The sequence below is a fragment of the Typopeltis vanoorti genome, chromosome 20, assembly GCF_054136105.1.
Source record: "Typopeltis vanoorti isolate ZY-2024b chromosome 20, IOZ_Tvanoo_1.0, whole genome shotgun sequence".
NCBI lineage: Eukaryota > Metazoa > Arthropoda > Arachnida > Uropygi > Thelyphonidae > Typopeltis > Typopeltis vanoorti.
The window spans coordinates 97,931,371-97,959,054 of NC_143568.1; the positions used below are offsets into that span (position 1 = coordinate 97,931,371).

Here is a 27,684-nt window from a genome sequence, read left to right on the forward strand (position 1 = left end):
AATTTTGATGTGGTAGATACATAATTAAAGGAATAATACCTTTTCCATTGACAGCTACATCTGTCTGGTGCCAGACTGAATAACAGAATAGGTTTATATTCACCCTAACAAGAAGCATAATGAATGCCATTTATAAAGAAGTTTTAATATAAACTAAATAAATACACATTTGACTAATATATTACATTTACAATATTACAACTTTATAGAGTTACTAAAAAAAAACAATAAAAAATACATACCTCAATTACAAACATGTTAAGATTGTTACATGTATAATGAAATGCAAATATATATACCAGTCCAAGTAGATATCTATAAGAAATGCCCACTCCTCTGGTATACTGTAACGCTCTCCACTAACAAGTTAAAAAATCATTCCATATACACAGAAGTATGATTTCTTGGGTATATATTAGCATATATTTTGAAGAAATTGTATTTTCCATCAGCAAATTTGCAGATTAAAGTAAAAAAAAAAGTAATAATAAAAAAACTATTACAAATGGAATCATACGTGGAAAAGGTTTTATAAATTTAAACTATTTTTCTAATTTTTATTAAACTTGCTTCATTACTATTTTATCTAATTCATCTGTAATTAATTCAGTTTTCTATCTAAACCTTTATCAAATCACTGAACAATAACATTTTTCATGACACTTTCAATTGTAACAAATAACAATCTTAACTATCAATCAAAAGAAATTCAAGGTACTATCCAAACGTTTCCATATATGCCCTCTCTATATTATTAGACATTAATATTAAAGTCAATACAAGTATGGCTGGCAGTATTACATACTATGGCTAGGTAATTGCGAATAGTGTGTACTTCCCACAATGAGTCTGACTCCATGGAGGTCAAATATTAATGATAATGAGTTATCATTAGCATATTATAGTCTGTTGAATATTACCATAATAGCTTGTGGTGTTATTATGTATTTTAAAAGCAATTTACCTGCTATTTTTGTGTTCTATGAAAGTATTTGCATCAAGTTTCAAATTCTGCCAAACTGCTTCAGATCTTTAAAAACTGTTGTTGTTTGTTTGGAACAACAAACAGCTATCTGGAAAAATTCATCAGAGAAAATCAAATCAAATATCCAGAACAACTGTTTAATTGTTGTGCTTCAAGGAATTCTTTTATGCAGACTAAACTGTCAGGCATTTATGGGAACATATTCACTGAAAAAGTGACATGTGCAGAATGAGTGATGGTCTCACCACATGTTGTACAACCATTTTGTTTATTTTACTGAGATCAACATTCCTGTGGGTTCACACCACCACCCACAGCACATGGGAATGCAGATCGTGTACCCCCCCCCCAGGATCTGACTTCCCTAGACCCCCCCAAGTACAAAGAATGGAGATTGAGATGTTTCTGAGATCTCAGGAGTGGACTGAAGGAATGCAATATCTAAGGAAAGCTACTAGTGGAGGTAAAACATGCTGGACTGTGTATTAATTTGCAAATGAAATACTTTGTAAGGAACAACAAGTAATTAAGTTAATTAAGTTAATCACACTTTTTTAACCAGTCTGAGTGGATGGAATCTCTACCTATTGGCTGTAGATTTATATCCTGCTGAAGCATCCATGTTTCATGTTGGTACTGTGTCAGACTCACTCTTTACTGAAGGCCTGAAGTGATTTGGAAAAAACAGTACCAACTCTTGGTACATTAGCTTGTACTACCAACCCCCTGATATCTCAGTACAACAAATTTGTGAGTAAAACTGTCATTAAAAAATGTTTGGGAACTTTTGGCTAGCACCACTTGTATGCATAACTTATTTTTTAATAAGTTTCTTTAATAATATATCATTTGTTTTTAAAAAAAATAATTAAAATAAACTTTATAAATCCGTACATCTTTTGCAGGCAAGTTTCACTATCTATAACCTATAATTTATATCTACTTTCAAAATGTCAATATTAGTTAAAAGTTAAGTCTCATTTTTTTCTATCACTTATTTCATAAACATAAGTCTCAGATAAATGCCATTTGACAAGCATTTCTTATTGCTCACTGAAAAATAACTGCAAAGATATCTTAATGAGTTCTATGCTTATAGAACAATAACTAAACAGATATAGTACAAAGTATTTTCTACTTCATTCAATTATGAATACAAAGTGTCCATAACTGCTCTAAAAAAAGAATCTATAGCACCATTATGATAGTTTTTAATTATATCAAGCAGTAATATCTGTTAAAGAATATCAGAATTATGTGTAGCATAGAATTATTTATACCTGTGGAATTTTTTTGGTTGAGAATTTTCAGTAGTTTGTTATAGTGAGCAAATTTGTTTTAATGGTATTTGTTTTATGAGAATCGGCTGCAATTTAATCTCTCCAGATTCCAAGGAACTCTGGCCTCTAATCTAAGGGGTTGAAAAAAAAAAATATTGATGTCATCAATTCTATTACTGATGAAAAACCACCGAAATCTACAGGCTTTACTCAATTGCTCATTTAAATAAAGATACCCAATGTTAGTTTCGGATCATGAGAGTAAAACATTCTGTAACTACTGTATTTTGAAATCCTAGATCATTTTGAAATCCTAGATCATTGAATATTAAAGAATTCCTTTAATTAAAAATATTCCTTAATCCAGCATCTTGTAAATAGGATTTATTCCTATACCTTAAATATTTCATACAGACTAAAAAATTTTAATAATTTTCAGTCTGCATGAAACAGTGCAGTGAGAAATGGTGTGAATAATCAAGTTAGCATAGCACTGAGATAAAACTAAAGTGTTTCATGTAGGTAAGAATAAGTTTTCCAGTAATTACAAGATATTACAAGATAATTATTACAATTATCTTGTAATAATTTAACTCACCTGAAAAACCCCATAAGAGACATTATTTTATACAGGTTATTTATAAACTAAACTAAACATTCCTACCCTAGTGCTAGCTAGTAGTATTATGGGAATTGCTGAAAGGATTCATAATATGGATATTATTTCTGGGAAAACTCCCATGTTACTCCTCTTAACAAACTATTATATTTACGGCTATAAGTGCCAATGTTTAAATGTCATTGGCTTTTTACTCATGGATTCATAATAGAATGAATAATATAGACGAAGAATAATGATTCAAATGGATTATTTGAGGAGGTTGTGGAGAGGGTTGAGAGGAGAGTGATGTAAATAAATGCTCCCTACATTGACAGATTGAGAGTTTGTGAATTGCAGAGGTTGGTTGATAGGCAGAGAAGAGGGGGATATGATAGAAACATTTAAATTACTAAAAGGTTTTTATAAGATTGATGCAGGGGAAATATTTCAGCTGTGTGATAGTGATGGAAGAACAAGAGGTCATCCCTGGAAATTAAGGAAAAGTGTGGTTGACAAGGGTGTGAGAACGAGGTTTTTCGCCTGGAGGGTGGTGAATGAGTGAAATGCATTGCCTGATTCAGTTGCGAGTTCGTCTGTAAATGAATTCAAGAACAGAATATTGTTTTGATAGTTTGGGTCTCCCGCGATGAGTCTACTGACTCCATGGAGATACCCGTAATAATAATATTTCATTAAAATTAACGATATGATGAATGGAATTCAGAAACAGAAGGGGTTGAGTTTGAGTTTGTTGCCTTGGTGAACACATTGTGGCCTAAGATTATTGGCATTAGTAAAACCTGGCTCTTAGAGTCAGATATAGGTAACTGGAATTGAGTGTAAAGGGTGAAATAAGAAGAGTGTGTGTTTGTGTGTGTGTGTGTGTGTGTGTGTGTGTGTAGTGGGTGGGGGCTACTAGTAATATTAGATGGGTCCAGTTAGGGTAAAACCTCATGAAAGCAGTAACAGGTAATAATCTTCCATAGATCAGTAAGTTTGAGGCTGACCAGAGCAAAATGGAGATTAATATGATGAAACATAAAGTGGAATAAGAACATATCTTCACAGGAAAGAAGTTTAAAGGCAAAAAATTAGATATAAATAGTTGCATTTAAGTTTCTTAAATCATCATCATCAGTATGAATGATTGAATACTTGAAAATTCTAAAACAACTACATGTATGAGTGGTATCTTTCTCTTAGTCACAAGAGCACTAGATATGTGGTCTTATTTTATGGATTTCACATAGTTATCACTTCATCAAATTAAACAGTGGGATGTTATAAACCCTGTGGTTCAATTTCTGAGAATAATGAAATGCATTTCCAAATTTACCTGGATGGATCAATAAGAAAGAAAGAGAATTTACTGAACTGTTGTGAGGTAACTTTCTCAAGCAGCATATAAAAGAAGAAACTCAAGATTGAACTTAGACTTGATTTTAGCAATAGAAGTAGTCTCAGTTAAAGATGTTGGTAGCAGTGATCATATATACCAACCTGGGAAGTAGCTAAGTATATGGATGTTCCAATTAGGAAAGGATACATGCTGAATTTCAAATCTGAAAAACTCAGGAGGAAAATATGATTAGTCTCGTGGTATCAGTTACTGAATGAGAAGGACATCAGCAGTGAATGGAAAACTTTGATTTGATGCTTAAAACATGCAGTATTTGAATGTGTCCCTAAGAGTTAAAAAAAAAACAAATAGGGTTGTGGTGAAATGGATGCACAACTTTATTAACAAGATATCCATAAGAAGACAGTGTGGAGGGATATCATGAGAATAAGGATGAGAGGAGTTATGAAATATGTCAAGTTCAGGCTAGAAAAGTTATGAGTATTAATGGAAAGCTAAGTCAGATTATGAAAAGAAATTGTGTGTGCAGCAACACATGTATGATACTAATGACTTGTAATATCAAAGATTGGTATATGTAGGGGGGGTTGACAATTTCAATTGCAGTAACATATTAAAGGCAATCTGAATGTAGAAAAGCCTTTGTGTCAGAAACAGATTCTAAAGCTGTTAGCCTGGACAAAAAATTTCGCAACAGGGACAGACAAGATATACTCACATATGCTAAAGAAATGTTCAGTTGAACTAGTAAGACCTTTGACCTGGTTGTCTAATTTGAGTCTTAGTGCAAAAAAAACATTCCACAGGAATGGGACTACGATACTACCATTGTATAAGAGTGGTGCAAAAACTGATTCTAAATCCTAACCTATCAGTAACTCTGAAGTGGTGGTGAAGATTTTAGAAAAGCTAGTAAGAACTCAAATACTTAAACACAGACAAGAAGTTAATAACATTTTCTTATATCAAGTATTTCAGTTTGAATATAAAGTTTTGTACAAAGAAAAGACAATTCAAACAAAGTAGAAGTTATTTCAAGTGAGTTCTGAAGCACTGCTATATCATTTGGAATTCATTATTGTCAATCAATGTACATTGAAGAACTTTACTGAATGCAAACAGGCTCTCTTTAAACAATGAGCTGTGTGCTAGTGTAACAACATAGTACAATAAATTGTTAGATATAATTTAAAAAAAATCTACTGCTTCTTGAAACTAATAAGAACAAGACTCTCCAAATTTCAGATCAAGACAGTCATTACAGTTTTGGGCAATATAGTAGTGCTTCAGCACTTGCTTTGAATAAATGCTTAAATTTGAAGCAGCAATGGTATAGTAGCAGTAGATGAAGTTTAGACTAAATATTCTGTTCCAAAACAGCTTGGACAAAGATATTCTACTGAGAAAAGACTACAGAAAAGCAAATTTCATATCATTTATAATAAACCTGAGAAGTCTAGACTAGCACAGTTTGTAGAACTTATCTAATACATACTGCCAATTTAAATTTGAGCACCACTTGTTCAAAGAGTAATGAAGCATTATAGAACCCCCCCCCCCGCCCAAACAAAACCATAAGGATGAGCTTTCTCTATTTGAAATTTAATAGTCTTATTAGTTACAGGCAGTAGATTTTTTTTAAAAAATCACATCTTGCAATTTACGATAGCGTATTTCATTATCATACAGCCGATATCATTTGAAATTGAATTTACTTTAAAGGCACAATAACAGATTTGAATATAACAGATCATCTTCATTGAAGATGATCTGTTATATCCAGATCAAAATACTTGATATTAGTGCCTAATGTTGCAGTCTTGATCTCCATATACTTTGCAAGGAACTGCATGTGTTTACAATAGGAATTACATGTCTAAATAATTTACTCATATTTTATAATAATATTATGGCTGAGTTGGATAAATGGAATGATACACTATGATACCATTGGGCTTTGCTAAGACATTTGACAGGATATCAGATGAAAGGCTGTTGCATAATTCAGATATACAGGATTGGAATAGAAACGACTGACTTGTATCAAAGATTTGTATATGGGGGGGGTTGACAAATTTGCCCATTGTTGTTCAATCTATACATTAATGATATCAGGAAGGACCTGACTGGAGATGTTCAATTGTTTGCTGATGATGCAAAGACAAGGCAGTCAGGTATACTACTGATATGCAGCAATGTGGACAAATGCGTAAAGCATTATGCACTTTGATGTGATGAAATTTCCAATGGCATGTTACTGATGGGATTGTGCTTTAGGGAAATGAGGCCAAGGATCTTAACAGTTATGGTTAAGAAGTTAAAATTCAAAAGTTGCACAGCAAAGATTGCAAATATTACAAGGAAAATTTCAATGCTGAAGTGAACACGGATGTGTAAGCATGATTTTACAACTCTACCTGGACTATGTAAATTTGGTTTCCTGGGTTCCAAAGGAATGAAAAAAAAAGAAAAAAAAACTGTAGAGAGAGTGTAAAGAAGATCAGGGAACGCAGAGTATGAGAACAGACTGAGTGTATGTGGACTGCAGACAACAGTAAGCAGGAGGAGGAATGATATAATAGGGACCTTTGTTGGAAGTTTTTCCACTTGGTGATACTATAAATTAGAAATACCAAGAAATTATATACTTTGTTTAATCCTTTATCCAAGGGTAAACAAACAAAGTTGGTGCCTGAAGTATTTTCAGGACTAGGGCAACTCGTATATAGAAGCTAATGACTTCACATCACTTGCCTTAGTATCCCACAATGCAAAGCACATATCCTTATATGCATAGCATTATACATGTCTATAAGGATATGTGCTTTGCACTATGGGATACTAAAGCAAGTGATATGAAGTCATTAACTTCTATATATGAGTTGTCCCAGTCCTGAAAATACTTCAGGTGCAAACTTTATTTGCTTATACTCGGATAAAGAATTAAACCAAGTATAAAATTTCTTGGTATCTTTAATTTATAATAGGGACCTCTAAACTTCTGAAAGGGTTATTATGAGATACTGGGTGATCAAATTTTTTTTATTATATGGAAGGAAGGTGGAGAGAGGACAAGAGGCATCTGTGAAAGTTTAATTTATGTGCACTTAAGTGGTGATAAATAGAATTTTTTCTCACAGAGCAGTGAATATAATAGCTTGCTTGTTAAAGTTGTGAATACATCTAGTGTGTGAGTGAGTTTAAGAGAAGGCATGACAGCTGGTGGGAGATGCATGGCCTACCTCAATGATTGCCTGGAGGTCTCTAATAATAAGTTATAAAATTCTAAAACTCTGAGTGGGGGGGGGGGGTAAAAAGTGCCTTGAAAGACTTTGAAAGGAAATTACATAATAAGCAATATCTATAAAACTTCACTATAGTAATTAAATTCATTGCATCAAATTTTTCATGATATAAGATACCTACAGTTATATCAAAAGCTGAACATCAATACATTTTTAAAGATGTTCTTAAGTGCTACTCAAATTAAAATATAAAAATATACAACAAAAATACAATCTGGTAAATGGAATGTTGACTTAAGTAATATTGGCTACCTACTCAGCCATTTATCACAAACATTATATAATACCTGAGAGATCAATAAATATGACTAGTAACAACAATAATAAAATTAGAGCATGCAGCTAAATATCATTCATAAACAAATCCAAATGAATGAATATTACAAAAATACAAATGGTTAAAAGCGTATGTGATATCCTCAGTCATTTTCTTCCTCCAAAAACATACATTTCTATTTGCCTTTTCAACCATAGCCACTTAGGGGGGGGGGGGAATCTCTTCTTCCCATAATCTTTTTTTTTTTTAAATCATAAAATCAGGAGAATGTAGTCATTATTTCAATGACCATATTCACCTAAGCATTCAGATAATGTATAATCACATGTATGAATTACATTGTATAATACAAAAAATTATGCTGATATTCCTTATAAACAGATACAGATGATGTATAAAATTATATATTAAGCTTATTTTCTCCATTTAAAATAATTTTTGACTTGTGATCATCAGCATAGAATATTTAAAATTTATTATGGTTATGCTTTTTTTTTTGTTGTTAATTTAAGCTTGATAGTCAAATTATTATCATTATTATTCAGGCCTCCATGGAGTCAAAAGACTTATCATGGGAGGTCCTTCTCCCAGGTTATGGAACGGAATTTTTAGCCTCGCTTACTGCTTCAAATATTCATAGTATTAAGATGCCTAGCTTGTATGAAACTACTTTAATGCTACTGACGCCTTTGAGCAATTTTATCCCCCCCCCCCATTTTTAAGAACACATATCTTCACTACTCTTGTACCAACCATGAACACAGTTCTTGCAAAAAAAAAAAAAAAAAGCATAATCTTCATGAAAAACAAAAGCATTAAAAACATGCCAGTGACTGAATATACATTCTCTGAATATCTACAAAATATAATCCAGACATCATATATATTTAAATACAATAAATTCCCATTCCTTCTGGGAATTATAACTTAAAACAATAAGTTAAAAAATAAATTAAGTTTAGTTCATTCCAAAATATATCAGCAAAAAAAGGGTAATGTTTTAACGTAAGGGTAAAGGCTTATATTTTAACCAAAAACTATTTACTAATGACAAATATTTACTTTCCAACAAATTTATAACAGTACTTTTAATTATTTTTTAATATAATTAAAAAATACATGTGCTAATTCCAAATACACTATATTTCAAAATCAATATAATCCTTTGCAAAAAACTTATCTGTTCTATGGGGATTTCTAAATTCAGTTAAATTTAAAACTCTCATTATGTCCCTTACTTACTAGCTATTTTCTTACCTGGTGATAAAGTATTTTAAAAAACGATGGCAGTATTATATGAATGTTTTAACTATTTTCATTAATGTATAATTTTTTAAAATTTGGTATTATTAACAGTAACTTAGGTTCATCAATTTCTACATTTTTATTTAACTACATTCAAGTTCTTAATTTACAGTTGTACAGGAAATGAGATAAAACAGTACTAAGTAATGTACATACTATCATGTTTTTTACATTTTTTTAACAAAATGAGATTTTCTCTGCATAATATTCAGTAAAAACGTAGATATCTGTATAACTGACTACTAAGAATTTTCACATAATTGGTTACCCTATCTGAGATAGTGTTGATAAAAAAACATCATTGTCCTCACACTTTTCTAATCTTGGGCCATACCCCAAAGCAATAATATCCCTGATCAAACTTTCAATGCTAAAGAACACTAACAGTTCACAACTTTTTTTAAAAATATAGATTTATATATATATATTAAATAAAACAAGCAGCAATCTATTTACAGAAACACAAATCATTAAAATCAGCATTACTACAGTTTCTTCTAAAATAAAAGTTGATCCAACCTTCCAAATCAGTAAGCAAAGCTGAGCAAATAAATTTACTAACCCATAGGTCTATACTCAAAATTTCCACATATATCTAAGTACATATGTACATAACTGGCTACTGTATTAAATGTCACACTGGTTTATAGTTTCCCTTTGGTGTGTGGAAGATTTGTCCTGTTACGATTCGTCGCTTCAGTTCTTTGCTTAATAAAGCACATTCTCTATCTACCTTCTTTAAAAGACCATGATTTTCCAATGCTCTTCTTGAAAGATAAGGGATGACCTCTTCAACAGGTCCATAAGGAACATATTTATATACAGAATAACCAGACTGACCTAAAAATAACAGAATCACTAAATTAGGTGCCTAATAATGACAAAGAATTGACATTCAGTTAATTAACAGCATTTCACCAAATCTTATTTAGTAACTTAGTTATTTATTTTATTTTTTTTATTATTATTATTATTTTTTTAATTCATGCACATTAATGAAGAATGTATATAAATTATTAACAGAGCAATCTTATAAAAAGCAATGTCACAACCTACTTGTCACAATGCTTTTGATAAGATTACTCTGAATGATCTCCACTACAAGCTTTGTGATGCCATTTCTAGTATATTTCAGCAGCACTATGTATAAGTTCTCCAAACTTATATCATTAGCAAAAGACCTGAAGTAGTGGTAAATTAGTAAAGGGACACCGTTAGATTGGAATTTATAGATGAAATAAAATTTTAATATTAATATTCAACAATTTTAATATTATTTTAATATTTCAATCTTTTAATATTTAACATTATTAAAATTAAAAATAAAATAAAAACTACAATCAAAATTAATATTTAAATTTTAATTATTTTAATTTTTTTATTATTATTAATTATTGGATTAGCACTAGTGTCACGAATAAATGTAGCTGTAGGTTTGAGCTCTGCTAAAAAAGTGTTTTTTAATTAGTGTGCGAATATAACAGCTTTTTATTGCAAACTGTACTGCATTTTTTTCAGCCTGGATACAATGTCCTTCAGTAATGTTGTTTGAATTTTTTGTTGTTTATATTGCATTTTTCAATTTGTGTTCTTACTGCTTCTGCCTCTAAAAATGGCATCCCTAAAGAAGCACATATTGGTGACGTGGAAAGTTTCGAAACTAAGATCAAGTTCTGCCTTGGATTTTTCACAGTGGATGTATGCACCAAAAAATGTGAAAGATTTCTGGACTGTTTGGGTAAACAAAACAAATTATTAAAAGAACACGTAAGACCACAGTAATAACTTTTAATTAATAAAGGTACATTTATTAATTAAAAGTTATTACTGTGATCTTACGTGGTCTTTTAATAAAAACAAAACAAAGGAAAGCATTAACATATGTGAAAAGTGTCTTGATAGATTAGAGAGATTAGAAATGGGAGTCAGGACTTGTAGTAGAGTTCAGTCAAGAGTTAGTGAAAATGAAAAGTGAAATGAAACATCTGAAAGAGAATACTGAACATCTAAAGAAGAGATTGGCCAATGAGAATGAGGAGGAAGTTAGTATTATGAAGAAAGAGTCAAAGGATAGTGGTATATCATTGTATGGGGACTTGATCATTAGAGGTGTGATGATTAATAAAGTGCACAAAACATGCTTTTCTGGTGAAACAATGAAGCAAATAACTGATGTGTTGCAGAAAAGGAAGGAGGGGCATCAAAATTAGTATTAGTCACAGGCACAAATGACTTAGTTGGGGAAAAAATAATGTCGATAGAGACTCGAGGAATTTGTAGCAGCAGGTAAAGGATAATAGTGTTGTTGGAAAAGTCATTAGCATGTTGCCCAGATATGACAATAATGAACTGAGAAGGAGAACATAAATAATGAATAGTAAGATGGCCGAGTTGTATGAGGCAAAGGGAATTCAGTTCGTAAATCTATGGAGTGAATTTGAAGAAAAGTTGGAATGGTTTAAAGTTGATGGATTGCATTTGAATGGGCTTGGTGTTGGACATTTAGAAAGGCTATTGTTTTCTGAGAAGGCACAGAATCAAGAAGTTAATGTAGTGAATGATCAGAATCCACTTGTGAAACAGGATAGCACAACTAAATGGATTGTATGACAGGAAGAAGATGAATATGAAGTTGAAGATGTGATTGCAGCAGCACAAGGTGATGGAATGCATAAAAGGTGAGGATGAGACAGGTAGGAATGGAAATCAAGAGTCAGGATCAGGGAAATGGGAGTGGTCAGACCAGAGAGAGAGATAGAGGTGTGGTATAGCAACTAGAATAGAAAATGTTAATACTGGTAGAACGACCTCTAAGACACAGCGATTGTTATGTTTGTACACAAACGTAAGGAGTATTCAAAACAGGAGAGTTGTGGAGTAGGTGCCCTCCCTCGATGAGTCTTTGGACTCCCTGGAGGTGTCACATAATAATAATATTATCCATTTCCTGTCTAATACAACGGTAACATTATTATAGAATGGGAGCAAGTTGCTCAAATATGACCTTCCCTTAGTAAACTCATGCTGTACATAGCAAAGTTTAAATTCTCAGGTGTAATTAACTTTTCGAAAATCTTTATTACCACTCCAGATATACTGATAGGTTGACAGTTGGATAGACACCAGTCTTTGAACTACCCTTGTACAATGGGATTTCCATATTCTTTCCACTCACAAAGCGAAAAGAACATGGAAATCCCAGCATGGAATCTTCCCTGTTCCAAGACTCGAATTATACAGCCTGGTCAATGGAATAGTCAGTTCATGTGAACACTCTTAGCATTCCGTGCTGATATTCCATCAGTCCCCCACTAACAAATTCTTATTCATTTCGTGCAACAGCTCTAGTATCTGCTTTTCATATATCTGAGATTCTTCATCTGGAAAAATGGTAACAGTGAGCTCAATGTTGCATATACCTGGTTGATTAGCTTTTAGCAAAATAGGTTCATTAGCTGAGCAATCTCTTCTGCATCTGTCACCTGCTTCTTTCATTTTCATTCTTTATTTTACTTGCAGCATAATGATAGAATTCTTCTGGGTTGTCTTTAGCTTGCAGAGCCAGTTTCTTTTCATACTCAAGTTTAGCTTTCCTTATAGCAGTTATAACTCTTCTGGCCCGCTTCTTATAATTTCCATAATTGATATCACTCTTATGCACATGGTATTCCTTCCACATAAATCTCTTGTTTAATAAGATTATATATCCATTTTACTCCTACTGTATGTATTGTTTGAACTCCAGGTATGCATTATGATATTTCATCATTTAAGTATTTTTTAAACTCTTCCTATGAAAATCACGTTGTATGGTCACTTAAACAGAATATCAGAGAAAAGATTAGTAAAAGAAATGTATTTTGCCAAGATGGTAGGAAAGAGACACATTGGTTAAGACCAAGATTGTGAATTGACATATTAAGAAGTTTCTTAGAAAAGAAATAGATCTGACAATATTGGAGTACTAACAGATAACAGATTGATTTGGAGGAAACTATGATAGGAAGTTAGTAATGGTGTAAACCTTTCTGGTAGTACAATCAAAATCTTCTGTATATCCACTAAGGTAACATACATACATAATTCTAAGATAATGATGTTATTAAAGAAATCTATTTATATCTGTTGATATAAATTAGTAGGAATTTAAATGAATTTTTTTTTTAAAGTTAATGTATGGAATGATCAAATGGCTTAATTATATACAACTTTTATCACAGCAAACACCATTACAGTGAACTTGTTATAATGTATCACCTAAAATTTCATACAATAAAATTTCTACCTAAAATTTCAAACAACGTTATTCTAAAAGAAATTCACAGTAGGAAATCTTCGACTACAAGGAAGTATTGCTTTGATCCCTATGCAACATTGCTATAGTAAGGGCTGACTATTTCGAGAAATCAGGTTAATATTAGCATATAATAAACACCATTCACTTCAATTTGCTAGCCATGTTTCTTTCCTACCCAGAATTTGTAGACACAATCCCAACATGCAGAATATTTAGGTTTCATAAATATTCTGCATGTTTTGCATATTTTGCTGAATATGCAAAATTTTGGTTTCATAAAGGGGTGCTTAAGGGTCAAAGCTGTATAACTGAGAGGAGACCTCCACATAGCCTTTAAAGGAATGCGGAGAACCGACCAGGGCTTCTGACCTAATGTCCAATCCTCACCTTCTCGTGGTGCACCCTGTTGGGTATCTACTTTGATACTGAACGAACGAGGATGGGCTGGCAATTTGGGATTTAGCCGACCAAATTGTATTCTTATTGGTTAAACCAAAATAAAAAATGATGGTACAGCATGACAAAATTTCATGCCGGCTGGGGCGTCGCCCGGTTAAACAAGGCCCCCTTTGTTTTCGCCAGGGAACCAGGGCGAACAGCGAAAAGTCAGCTACTGGAACAAATCTGAAAACAAACCCCAACTCAACATCACCAGAGTTAAAGATCGGTACTATCAACGTAAGAAGCCTGAATGGCAAAGAAATGGAGCTAGCTGAGGAATTAGATAAGTACCAGATCGACATAATAGGGGTGACTGAAACAAAAAAGACCAAAACTGGTGAGCTCTTTCTGAGCAATAAATACAAAATGTTATATTCAGGCAATAACAATCAAGGAAAAGAAGGAGTAGCCATAGTATTCAACACAAAATACGAGGCTAACCTTCTTGAATGGCAGTCAGTCTCAAGTAGAGTAATGTGGGCAAATATGAGAATGGGGAACTGGACAATGAGACTTATTTGTGCCTATGGTCCCACAGAAGGTTCTACTAAGGTAGAAGTGGAGGAATTTTTTGAGGCTTTAGAAAAAGCAACTGACACAATGAAAAAGGAAAAGTTGGTCCTTGTTGGGGATCTAAATAGTAGAGTAGGAAATGATTGTGAGACATACAAAAATATTTTGGGAAAATTTGGAGAAAAGAGCAAAGCTAATAATAATGGCAAATATCTGTTGGATTTCTGCTCAGGACATGGACTGGTTATTACTAACACCATGTTCCAACATAAAAATGTGCACAAATTCACATGGAGAGAAGAGGCTAGGAATAAGAAAAGTCTCATTGACTATGTTATTGTTGATAGTGATGTTTTCTCCCTGGTGCAGGACACCAGAGTGTACAGAGGATTTGAAATGGGAAGTGATCACTATTTAGTCTTGAGCAGGATAAAATTGAATTTCATATTGAAAAGAATAACATGTAAGAAAGTTTTAAAGCGAATAAAAGTTGAGCAGCTCTCAGATGTAAACTGTAGACTAAAATACAGAAATATTATTGAAAAGAAAATGAAAGAGTTTGAGAACAGGAATCAAACCTTGGAGATTCAGTGGCAAACTCTGAAGGAAACATTGATTGATTCTGCCAGAGAGGCATGTGGTGAGGTTGTGTGCAAAGATAAAAAAATCAGAACTCCCTGGTGGACACAGGAAGTTAAAGAGGCAGTGAAGGAAAAGAAGAAAGCATATCAAAAGTTCCTGGCAAATAAGTCAGCTTTTACTCTTACAGAATACAGAGACAAATGTAAGAAAGCTAAACAGTGTGTAAAACTAGCTAAACAAAAGTCATGGGAGGACTTTGGCAAGAATATAGAAAATAAATATCAAGAAGGTGGCAAAATATTCTGGAGGTTGTTGAAGAAGCTTAGGAATGGAGGAAAGAGTGCTGTAAAAGGAATTAGAGATGATAAAGGTGAAATGAAAACAGGAGAAAAAGATATCCTTGAAGTATGGAGTAATTACTTTGAAAAACTGCTAAATGAAACAAGCAGTGATGACAGCACAGTGATAAAAAACACTGACCAGGCATGCAGTCAGGAATACATATCCATACTTGAAGTAGGAAAAGCCATCAAAGGCTTGAAATGTGGAAAGGCAGCAGGAATAGATGATATTCGACCAGAAATGCTGAAGTATGGTGGTATAAGAGTCTTACAGTGGCTGCACTGCATAGTTCAGAAAGCCTGGACAGAGGGACGAATTCCCGATGATTGGAGTAGAGCTCTCATAGTACCCATATATAAAAAGGGAAATAAAACTGAATGTGAGAATTACAGAGGTATTTCCCTACTGAGTGTTCCTGGCAAGATCTATGCAAGTATACTTGAGAAACGGTTGAGAAGAATTGTGGAAGAAAAGCTTGGTGAAGAACAAGCTGGATTCAGGCCAAATAGAGGCTGTCAGGATCAGATCTTCACTTTACGCCAAATAGTCGAGAAAGCATGGGAATATAACAAAGATCTGTATTTAAGTTTTGTCGATTTGGAAAAGGCATATGACAAGGTGCCAAGAGAGAAGCTATTCAATACGCTGCAGTTATATGGTGTCAATGGGGCATTATATCAAGCAATACTTAGTCTTTATTTGAGTTGTGAGTCAGCAGTTAGAAATGAAGTACAGGAAGATGGTTTAATGTTAAATCTGGTGTGAGACAAGGATGTACATTATCCCCTCTGTTATTCATTATCTATATGGATCACATTATGAAGGAATGTGGTATTAAACCTGATATCAAAATTGGAGTTGTTAATGTCAGCTCTTTGCTTTATGCAGATGATGTTATACTTCTAAATAAATCCGCTACAAGTCTGCAAGATTCTCTGACTAAATTGAATAGCTGTTGTAATAGATATGGTATGAAGGTCAGCAATAAAAAGACAAAGACAATGAAAATAGGCAGAATCATTGAAAATGTCAACTGTGTTGTGAATGGAGAACCTGTGGAACAAGTAAAACATTTCAGCTACTTAGGCACAATTTTTACTGAAGATGGTAAACTAAATATAGAAATAGACAACAGAATCAGCAAAGCTGGTATCGTGGGAAGTCAATTGAATAAATTCATATGGAATAAGAAAGAAATTAGTCGGAACACTAAATTAGCTGTATACAAGACTGTGTTCAAACCAATTTTAACTTATGGATCTGAGAGCTGTTTCAGAAGTAAAACACTTGACCAAAGACTAGAGACCGCAGATATGAGAGTCCTGAGAAAGATTAGAGGCGTGAACAGATGGCATCAATGGCAATATCATATTAAAAATGAGGATATTAGGAAAGAACTTGACATTGTCAGCATCCAGGAATGCGTTAGCAGAGCTAATCTCAGATGGTATGGTCACTTAAATAGAATGGGAGAGGAAAGATTAGCAAAACAAGTGTTCTCTGCCAGGTTGGCAGGAAAACGACCCAGAGGAAGACCAAGATATAGGTGGATTGATACGGTACAAAGTGCCTTAGACGATAGAAATATAAGATCTGATAATGTTGGAGTCTTGACAAGTAACAGACTGATTTGGAGGAAAATTGTAGATAGGAAGTTATTAATGATGTAATTTTTTCATGTAGTACTATCATATCCTGTACACCCCTTGAAGGTACATGGCAGGAATTTGATGATGATGATGATGATGGTTTCATAAATATTTGCATATTTTGCTGAATATAGAAAAAAAAAAATTTTTTTTCTATATTCAGCAAAGTTATGGAAGCAGTTAGAGAAAAAAAAAATTTTTTTTTAATGTAAATATATATGGTAATTTATTTAAGATGAAAAAAAAAAAAACTACTTAATTGCATTCTGCAAAAGCCCCTTCACTCAGCATCCAAATGCTGTTAAATGCAACTTAAACACTAATTAATAATTAGGAAATCATTAAGTATAATACTGATATGTTTATTAACTCAGAAAAAAAAAAAAAGAACAATATCACAGAGTATACGTCTATATTATTTTCTCAGCAGTGCTACAGAAAAATTATGTATGAATTGAATCAGAGGCACATGCAATTTTCCTAAGGTGATTTAGAATTTGTGATAAGATCTGATTTCCTTAAGGGAGAAAGACGGTTACCTTTATTTACCAATATGCTAATCAGGTAGTAAAAAATATTCAAAAGTAGGCAAATAGATAAAAATACTGTTGTTGGTGATGATGGGTGGTAGATGGCAGTAAAAAGGTATTAACAAAAAATCAGTGATAAATCTGTGTAATGATCTTTCAGAAGAGTTATACATACTTCTATACAGTTAACTTAAGTCAGCAAATTTTATTATTTTGCTAACTAATTAGCAATCATTTAGTAACACTAAAATTCATCCCAGTCTTCTTTTGCCTCCATTGGAAGAACAATGGAACATTGCACCCTTCGATTGGAAAAGACCTGGGTTTGATTCTCATTGTGACGAGGCGAATCCTTATATGAGCTTTTTTCAACTGAAGGTAAGTTAGTCGATCTCATACGAGGATAGCAGTATTTTTGACTCCTGGAAACTCAAGTTTTTCATCCCGTGTACAGACAAAAAATACTGGCGTTGTTGATGAGCGGTAGATGGCATCGATGGTAGTAGTGTCATAGTAGGAGAGTTAAGTAATAGTGGAGATGTATTTAGCGAAGTAGAGTGCCCTCTCCCCCAATGAGCCTTTAAACTCCCTGGAAGTGTCAGTAATAATAATAATAATAATAATAATAATATTCAGTAGAATGATCTTGTCAAAATCAGTGATAAATCTGTATAATGATCTTTCAGAAAAGAGTTGTACAAACTTCTTATATCATTAGCTTAAATTAAATCAGCAAATTTTATTATTTTGCTGATAATTAATAATCACTTAGTAACCTGTAAAAATCATCTCATTCTTCTTTTGAGAATAAGCCCAGTATTTAGAGAATTATAAAAAAAAATGTTGTTTTGAGACATAATATTGTTAGTCAGTAATGTTACATTTCCTTAATACAAGGGGGATCAGAAAGTAATCAATTTTTTTTAACTACATTTTTAATATAAATTTTATTAAAGAACAAATTAACATAATTCAATTCTATAATCGGCATTGTTAATTATAACCTTATTCCAACGATCTACTAAGTTCAGAATTCTTTTTTTGAAAAACGTTTTTTCTTTGGAGGCAAAAAATGATATCAATCTCCTTTGGACATCATCTTGCAACGGAAGGTTTTATTTCTTATGCTGTGTTCTAAGGACCTGAACAAGTGATAGTCACTAGGGGCAATATCCGGCGAATATGGAGGATGTGGTAGAAGTTCCCATTCTAGCTGCATAATTTTTTCTTGAGTCATTCTTGCAGAATATGGTTTTGCATTATCTTTCTGCAAAATTACCCCTTTTCGATTGACAAGTGCAGGACGTTTGATTAACAATGCTTGATGTAGTCGCTCTAATTGTTCACAGTAGATGGCTGCTGTGATAGTCTTACCTTGTTCCATGAGTTCGTAATGAATAATTCCATGAATATCCCACCAAACGCACAACAGAACCTTTTGTGGATGAAGTCCATCTTTAGGTGTTGGAATTAGAGTTTGATTTGGAGAAAGCCACTGTTTTTTGCATTTATTATTCGTATACAGCACCCATTTTTCGTCACCAGTTATGACTCGTTCCAAAAAGGGGTCATTTTGTTGTCTGGTCAACAATGAATTGCAAATCGCCCGTCTCTGTGCTTTATTGTTTTCTGACAGTTCATGCGGTACCCATACACCCTGTTTAAGAACCTTGCCACTCTTATGTAAGTGCTCTTGGACAGTTGACCATGATGAATTAAGTTTCTCTGCTAATTCTTGTATGGTTTGTTTTGGATCTGATTCAACAAGAGTCTTAAGAGCATCGTCATCTAGAGTAAGAGGTCTTCCAGATTGAGGACGATCAGAGAGATCAAAATTTTTTTCTGCAAATATCCTAAACCATCGCTGACATTTATTAACCTTCAATACGTCTCCATAAGTTGAGCAAATGATTTTCGTAGCCTCGGTAGCATTCTTTCCTTGGTGAAACAAAAACAACATACAATGACGTAAATGGTGCTCTTCAACTTTAAAGTCCGCCATATTAAAAAAAATAATCTAAAATTTAAAAAAAAAAAAACAGATTTTTTAAATAGAAAAGTAATGCTAATATTTAAATAAAAATCAAATTTAATAATTTATGTGTTATTTAAGAAAAAAACAATTGGCTAAAAATGACCTATTAAAAATAATTGATTACTTTCCGGTCCCCCTTATACCATGTAACTAAGCATACAAAAGTAAAGAATAAAGACAAAAAAAGCAAACCATAAATGGTTTGTTTTTTTTGACCAACAGCAATTAAAAATTTCTCGCCATCTCATTATAAAATACATAAGATGTTTCTAGTATTTCAAGAATTACAAAAAATTTGTCATCTTTTTTTCATACAATGAGATAATTTACCCTAATTTTCTGAACTCTAATTAACCTTAGCAGGTTAATTAGGGTTAGGAAAAGTTTGCAAATGTTTAATTAATACTATAAAATAAATTTAATCAGGCTTTGTATCTATACCTAGGATAAAACTGACTTGATCACACATCCCTAGTAACTGTCCAAAACATACTACCCTGTGTTCTGGTTTCAGACCTAACTCTTCCATTCTGAAAGGAAACAATATCATTTAATAACTCAATAATATTATCTCTTAATAACCTTAATAATTTATAGAACATTTTCATTTATATATAGACTGATATTAACATTCAATATATAAATTACTTCAACTAGTACAGGACCTTCCCAACAATTTTTTCACACTACTTCCAAAATCACAACAATCCAGACTATTTGTGATACTGAGAAACACTTCACAGACTAGAGCTTTCTTAAACTCAAAGAAATACATTCCATTTTCTTTTCTTTTTTTCCTTTTTTTTTTTTTTTTTTTTTTGGTGTGTGTGTGTGGGGGGGGTCACAATTATCTTGATTAATATCTAATTTGTCCTCAAATTAGCTCAGTAAATATCTTACAACCATTCCAAACTCACCATATTCAATGCCCTCAACCACATGAAAAACTTATCCAACCTAGACACTAAAAGGTTTCCTGATACCAAGTGATGTCATTTCCTTGCATCATCAAGTTTTACTCTCCAGAATCAACAATTCTTGTTTTGCACTGCCTTTTTATACTCTCTTATTGCTCTGGTAATTATCCTGTGGCTTCGAAATTAGTGCCAATTCAACCTATTCCCAAGACATCTTTTACCATCATCCTACTGCTTGCAATTCAGTTCTTTCTAAAGTAGTAATAGAAATCCATGAACAGTAAATATGAACACAACTGCAAACTTCTGAACTAATAAATGACCACCCCCTACTCATTCAGTCATTTATGATCATCAGAGAATCACTTTACTCATCTCTGGGCAAATGCCAAAAAGAAAAGTTTGGAGAAACAAAAACAAAATCTTTTTTTTTTAAAAATATGATTCTTTAAACTCAAATTTATGCTTGTTTTACACACTTATATACTTTTTTAAATTGATAAATTGCTTTAATATCATTTTTATTCTAGGTATTTATTAGTTTGACCCCCCCCATACTATTTACTAACAGAACTTCAGCTTGGCCATGGGCAACCCATTATCTCCTATATTAGCAAATTTATATTTAGAAAGATTTGAAGAAAAAAAGCAATCAATTCCTTCCCATTAAAGCCAAGGTGATGAAAAAGGTTATTGATGATATTTTCTTAATTTGGAGCCATGGATCAGATTCTTTAAAGGAAATCCTGAACCATCTCAACAATCAACACCCAAGAATGCAATTTACCTCGGAATTAGAAGTCAATAGTTCTCTCCCATTCCTGGATGACAGAGTCACTCATATGTCAGACAAACTAAAGATCTCGATTTACAGAAAACCTACATATACCAACAGATATCTTTATGTGCATTCTCATTATCCACCTCAAAAACTTGACATGATTTCAACATTACATAAACCTCATGCTCATCAGTGAAGAAGAGATCCCCAAAGAACAACAGTTCCTTCTTACAACTTTCAAAAAATGGTTATCCTAAACCGACTGTTTATAAACTGCTATTTAATCCACCTGCTCACTGTACTGAAGATGGTAATGATGTGCAAGGTTTCATATCTCTACCATATATCAGCTCTTTCATCAAGGTTAGCTAAAATTCTCAAGAAAATTTAAAATCTGCACTTCTTTTACTCCTCTATTCAAACTTCATTCCATACTCTGTACATACACATAAACCAAAACAATACAGCCTAAAGTATCCTAGAGTTTACCATCTTTGGTGTAACTGCAATATGCCTATTTTGGTCAGATGTGTATAAGAGGTATCACATATAGCAAGACTAGACCCAGTGCACTATCTAATCACATTCTTAATTCTGCTCAACTTAACAATGAAGATTCTGTCACTCATCTAGTAATTTGGAACAAATCAGAAAATTTTTTTTAGATACAACAATGAGCTGGAAAGTATGGAATCAACAGAAGTTGTCCTCAATCTGATCCATCTTACTACTAACTTTAGCTGTAACCTTGATTATTTGATTGTTAGTCGTCAGTTATGCTTTGGCATACACAAGATCATGCCTGCATGATCTTGTGTATGCCAAACATTGTGCCTAACATTACCATGGCATCCAGAATGCCTTCAAACGTTAGCAGTATGGTTGCCAGTTACTTTATAACTGTTCTTCTCTTGTAATGAATTCTTTTCTTCTTCTTCTCTTCAAGGATTAAGCATTTGTCTGTTCCAGCTTCACTGGTCTTTCTATCTTGTCACTGGTCTTCCTCTCTCTCTTTCCCTTTGGTCTGTTTCCATCCACTTCTTTTGGTAGCCGATATCTTTCCATCTTAAATAGATGTTCTTTCCATTTCTCTCTATATTTCTTTGATCTTTTCATTTACATTATAAATATCTAGTTCTATTCTGATGTCTTCATTTCTTATATGGTCCGATTTTGTGCATCCTTTCATTGCTCTTAAAAGTCTAATCTCTGCAGTTTGTATTTTACTTTCATCTTTCTTTTTAATAGTCCATGTTTCTGAACCATATAATAGACTGGGAGTGGCCATTACTTTGTAAAATTTTAGTTGAGTTTCTCATCGTTTTTTTTATTCAATGTACTTTTAAATGCGTGGCGTGACTGATCTTCAGAGAGCTGAGGCCTCCAGAAAAGCAAACAACAGGACTACATTGCGAGGCCTGGTGTGGCACATCACCGATCATTGGAGTGACCATACGGCATCTGTAGATGCCCAGTGAACATATAGATACAGATTTTCTGAAATTTCTTTATTTTTTTATCTATATCTTTTTCTTTTAGATATGTTATTATGCAGCCTAAGTAATTAAACTGTGTCATCTGTTTTTAATTTTATTTTCTATAACTATTTTTAATCTAACACAACATGACTTTTGCTTTCTTTTGTGAGATTATGAAATGGTATTATTGGCTTATTTTTTTTAATTCGTAAACTAATTTTTGAAGGTCATCTTCATTGTCTTGTAATATAATCTGATCATCTGCATATAGCATTGTATTGATAACAGTTCTTCTGGTTAACTAGATACCTTATTTTATTGTTGTTTTCCATATTATAATAAACTGATCAATATGTATAAATATACACATTGAATTCCGGTTAATTGGGACACATCGGTACTAGAATACTTTGTCCCAATTTAAGCTGCTGCCCCAATTATGCAAAATGCTAAAATATCACAAAAAAAGTAATGTTTACAAATAGACAAACTTTCGGTATACCTTTGTTAACCAAGTTTTTATTTAAAAAAAATAAACATACACATGTGTCAGCTAAAGAGGTTAATTATACATAGGTATATATATCAAAGAAACACATTTTCTCTAACAGTTATTTTGGAGAAATTTATCAAGTGTACCCTGATGTGTACCTTTGTAGACTGCAACTGAACAAAATCAGCTCAGGTATCTAATTCAGATAAAGGACACTGCCTTCATTGTCTTCTTTCGCATAAAGTAGCATCGTAATTCGGCAATAAATTTCCTGGCTTCCTTGTTAGTCGCTTGCTTGCTCATTTTCAGGTGTCTTTAGGTGTTTTGTTGCAATTTGTTCAATTGCAACCTCACAATCTTCATTTTCATTGTAATACTGAAGATTAATGCATAAAAACTCTCATGGTTTCTGATGTGTTGCAATTCCAAAATGATTTCATATTCATTATAGTGATATTCATTGCAGTTATATCAAGCATTTCCTGGTCTGAATTCTTAAAACCACAATGAGCAAACAGTTTTGAATTGTTTTGCTGCTTATTTCTCACCAACTATCTGCAACAAATTGTACTGCCTGTAAAATGGTAACCAGTGACGTGGCATTAGCAGGAAGAAATTCAAGTTGAATTATGTGGGCGAGCCACACAGTTGTCCAAAAGCAGAAGAATGTTTCTGGAATTCCATTGCAATTCTGCATCCCAACTCATTAGCCACTCCTGAAAAATAACAGAAATCATCCATGCATTCTTGTTGGCATAATACAGAACTGGCAAACTGTTCCATTCTAACCCTTCAAAGCATCGAGGCTTGGAGTTTTTCCCAATAACCAACAGCTTCCATTTGTTACTTCCTGATGTGTTACAACAACAAAACACAGTAATGCAATCCACTGTTTTTTTTTTTTTGAACCTGACAGTGCTGCAAGTTTATAGATCAGCAAACTATCTAGCATGGCATGGTAAAACAGACCTGTTTCGTCAGCATCATAAACTTCATCAGGACTAAATTTTTGCTGCAATTCAGGTAGTTTAGTTGATTTCCACTGTTCAGTGCTCACAGTATCAGCACTTTCCTTCTCACTATGTGCCTTCTTAAATTTCGTGTCAGATTTCCCAACACGATAACCATCTGTAGCTTTAAAGCTAACAAGGCCCAGCTTTCTAGCTAATTCTTCTAATTTGGTTTTTAACATTTGACAATTAACATGCATGCCTTGTGCAGTTACAATAGAGAACCACTGATTGAGAGCCTCAACATCTGGATCCTTGCCTTCTTGCTTCCATTTTTGGGATTTTCCCTGTTGTCCATCGCATAATGCCCATTCTTCTCATAATTTGTCCTGCTGGCCTAACAAATGTGCAACTGTAGATTTTGGAACGCCGGTTATCTCTGTCTAACGATGATAGGTGTTAGATGGTTGGCTTTTTATTTTGTCAAGTAAAGTAAGGCGATTTTATCTGCTAACATTAGATCTTTCCTTGGCATCTTGACAGGGGCCTTATAAAAGCAAACAACAAAAAAAAATTAAATTGCTACATTGTTTGTTACACTTTTTACTAAAAAATTAACACACCTGTTTTAATCAAAAGTATGCTACCTAGCAGTCACCGTAAGAGAATTGTTACGCTGCCAAAATCCATGATAATGGATTTTGGCAGCGTAACAATTAATCAGTAAATCCATTGCATCAAATATATATATATATATATATGTAGAAAGTATTTTACCTTGGGTATAATAAATGTTAAGAATACCAAGCAATTTTTAAACCTGGTTTTACTCCATTTCCCAAGTAAGCAAACAGACAAATAAGTCAGTTTGCGCCTGCAAGTGATGCAAGTCTAGCTGATCCTACAGGTAGTGCAAGACCAAGGCAACTCGTGGTAAAGGTGGCATGAGCTCTGATCACTAATCTTTATATTTACCCTTAATGACAGAACACATCTCCAAGAAGGAGATGCATGATGTTTTGTATTAAAGGCAAGAGGCCACTACCCAGACCGGTTTCGACCTTTATTGAGGTCTCATCAGTGGGAGCTAGGCTAGAAATACCAAGATTTAGTAATGTTCTGGCATTAAGGGTAAATATAAAGATTAGTGATCAGAGCTCATGCCACCTTTACCACGAGTTGCCTTGGTCTTGCACTACCTGTAGGATCAGCTAGACTTGCATCACTTGCAGGCGCAAACTTGACTTATTTGTCTGTTTGCTTACTTGGGAAATGGAGTAAAACCAGGTTTAAAAATTGCTTGGTATTCTTAACATTTATTATACCCAAGGTAAAATACTTTCTACATTTATATCTCCTCCAGAGATTTTTTTTTATTTAATAAGGTTAAAACACCTCATGGCAACTTGTTCTGGTAAAATACTTATGAGCTCTGTATTACTAAATCTTGGTATTTCTAGCCTAGCTCCCACTGATGAGACCTCAATAAAGGTCGAAACCGGTCTGGGTAGTGGCCTCTTACCTTTAATACAAAACATCATGCATCTCCTTCTTGGAGATGTGTTCTGGCATTAAGGGTAAATATAAAGATTAGTGATCAGAGCTCATGCCACCTTTACCACGAGTTGCCTTGGTCTTGCACTACCTGTAGGATCAGCTAGACTTGCATCACTTGCAGGCGCAAACTTGACTTATTTGTCTGTTTGCTTACTTGGGAAATGGAGTAAAACCAGGTTTAGAAATTGCTTGGTATTCTTAACATCATATATATATATATATATATATATATATATGATCTCTCCCTGACCAATAACCTATCCAAAGTTTTGCTGATGGTAGCATACTCCATTCCTTCTACTCCATGTGACAAACCTCATAAGTATCTAGACATCCCAAATTTCAAGAACTTCTATATCAGTACCTTACAGACTTTTGTGATATTTTCTGATGGAGCAAGGATAACCTTGTCACCTTCAATATTACTAAAATGCATGTTTTTTCCCCCCTTCATGCAAAATCATAATTCATAATACATAAATTACCAGATAGGATAAGAGTTCTAGGTTCACAAACATATCAACTGCCTCAGCCTTTAAAAAAAGATTATACTTTTTTTTTCCTTGAGATGCAACTTTTTCAACCACCTAGCTACTGACTGAGAAGATCTTAAATCTACCTATCTTCTGATTCAGTCAATTTCATCCTCATGTCCCTTCTCGGTATTTCTACGAGAGCTGCTTCACTGAATTGACATCTATCATTTCTCCACCTTCTATTAAGAGTATTAAAAACACAAGCAACAGTTGACTAACATCCTTTTAAAGTACAGTTCCAAATTCCCCAAACAAAGCTTACTTCTCTTTCATTCCAACTATCTTAGTCCTTTGGGATGATCTTTATTATTATTATCTGAAACCTCCAGGGAGTCAAGGACTCATTGAGAGAGGCTATAAATCACTCAAACCAGCTATCATACCTTCCCTTAAATTCATTCACACTAGATGCATTCACTACCCCAAGGGCATATTATTCCACTCACTTACTGCTCTATGAGAAAAATCTAGCTCTTACCCCGTTCTTGACTGCAAATAAATTTAACTTCCATGGATGTCCCTGTGTTCTCTACCCACCTTCCATATAACGAAAAATTTCATCAGTTGATATCCTATAACATCCATTCAAAGGTTTATAGACCTCTATCATATCACACACCTTTCTCCTGTTAACCAGACTATGCAATCCACATACTCACAATCTGACCTGATAATCTAAATCCCATAATCCAGATATAATCTTTGTAACTCTTCTTTGCACCCTTTCCACAGCCCCTTGGAACCCGGAAGACCAAATCTGCACACAATAATCCAGGTGTGGTCTTATCAAAGCCCACACCTGGATTATTGTGTGCAAGTGTGGTCTTATAAAAGCCTTATAAAGAGGCAAAATGACTTCCTTATCCTTACATGTCAAGGTTTGCTTCAACACTCAAAATCTTCTGAGTTGTATTTGCAGTTTTTGCTATGTGACCTTTGAACTTTAAATTCCTATCCACCAATATATCAAGATCTCTTCGCTCTTCAGTTTCCTGTAGCACAACCCTGCTAATATAATATGCCACTGGAACTCTAATCATGCCAAAGTGCATAACTTTACACTTACCAACATTAAACTGACATTTTCGTTTGCCCAAATTTCCAGTCTATTGAAATCATTTTGTAATTGATGAATATCAGTAGCACACCTGATTGCCCTGGCTATCTTTGCATCATCGGTAAACAACTACACATCTGATGTTAGATCCTTCCTGATGTCATTAATATATAGACTGAACAATAATGGCCCAAGGACTGAACCCTGAGGTACACCACTGGTCACCTTAAATCTGGCAGATTCACACCCACTGTATACTACTTTCTATCTATCTGTCTATATTATATATATCTGTATTTCTATATATCTGTCTGTCAACCATCCCCTAATCCAAGTCAAGAGTTTATATTCCAATCCCATATTCCCCAGTTTATGCAACAGCCTTTTGTGTGCTAACCTATTAAATGTCTTAG

The 27,684-nt window shown here is 33.4% G+C and overlaps 1 protein-coding gene across 1 annotated transcript in view; it reads right to left on the minus strand.

Annotated features, from left to right (window-relative positions):
• Positions 1-9,274: 9,274 nt before the first annotated feature.
• The window catches only part of LOC150095699 (proline dehydrogenase 1, mitochondrial-like), a 128,453-nt gene continuing 110,043 nt past the window's right edge, over positions 9,275-27,684 (minus strand). Inside the window, exons 12-13 of the mRNA XM_090409944.1 lie at positions 19,944-20,032; positions 9,275-9,953 (exon numbers count right to left, since the gene is read on the minus strand). Coding sequence (XP_090266070.1) covers positions 9,748-9,953; positions 19,944-20,032 — 295 coding nt within the window. The 3' untranslated portion in view covers positions 9,275-9,747. The remainder of the gene's footprint in view (positions 9,954-19,943; positions 20,033-27,684) is intronic.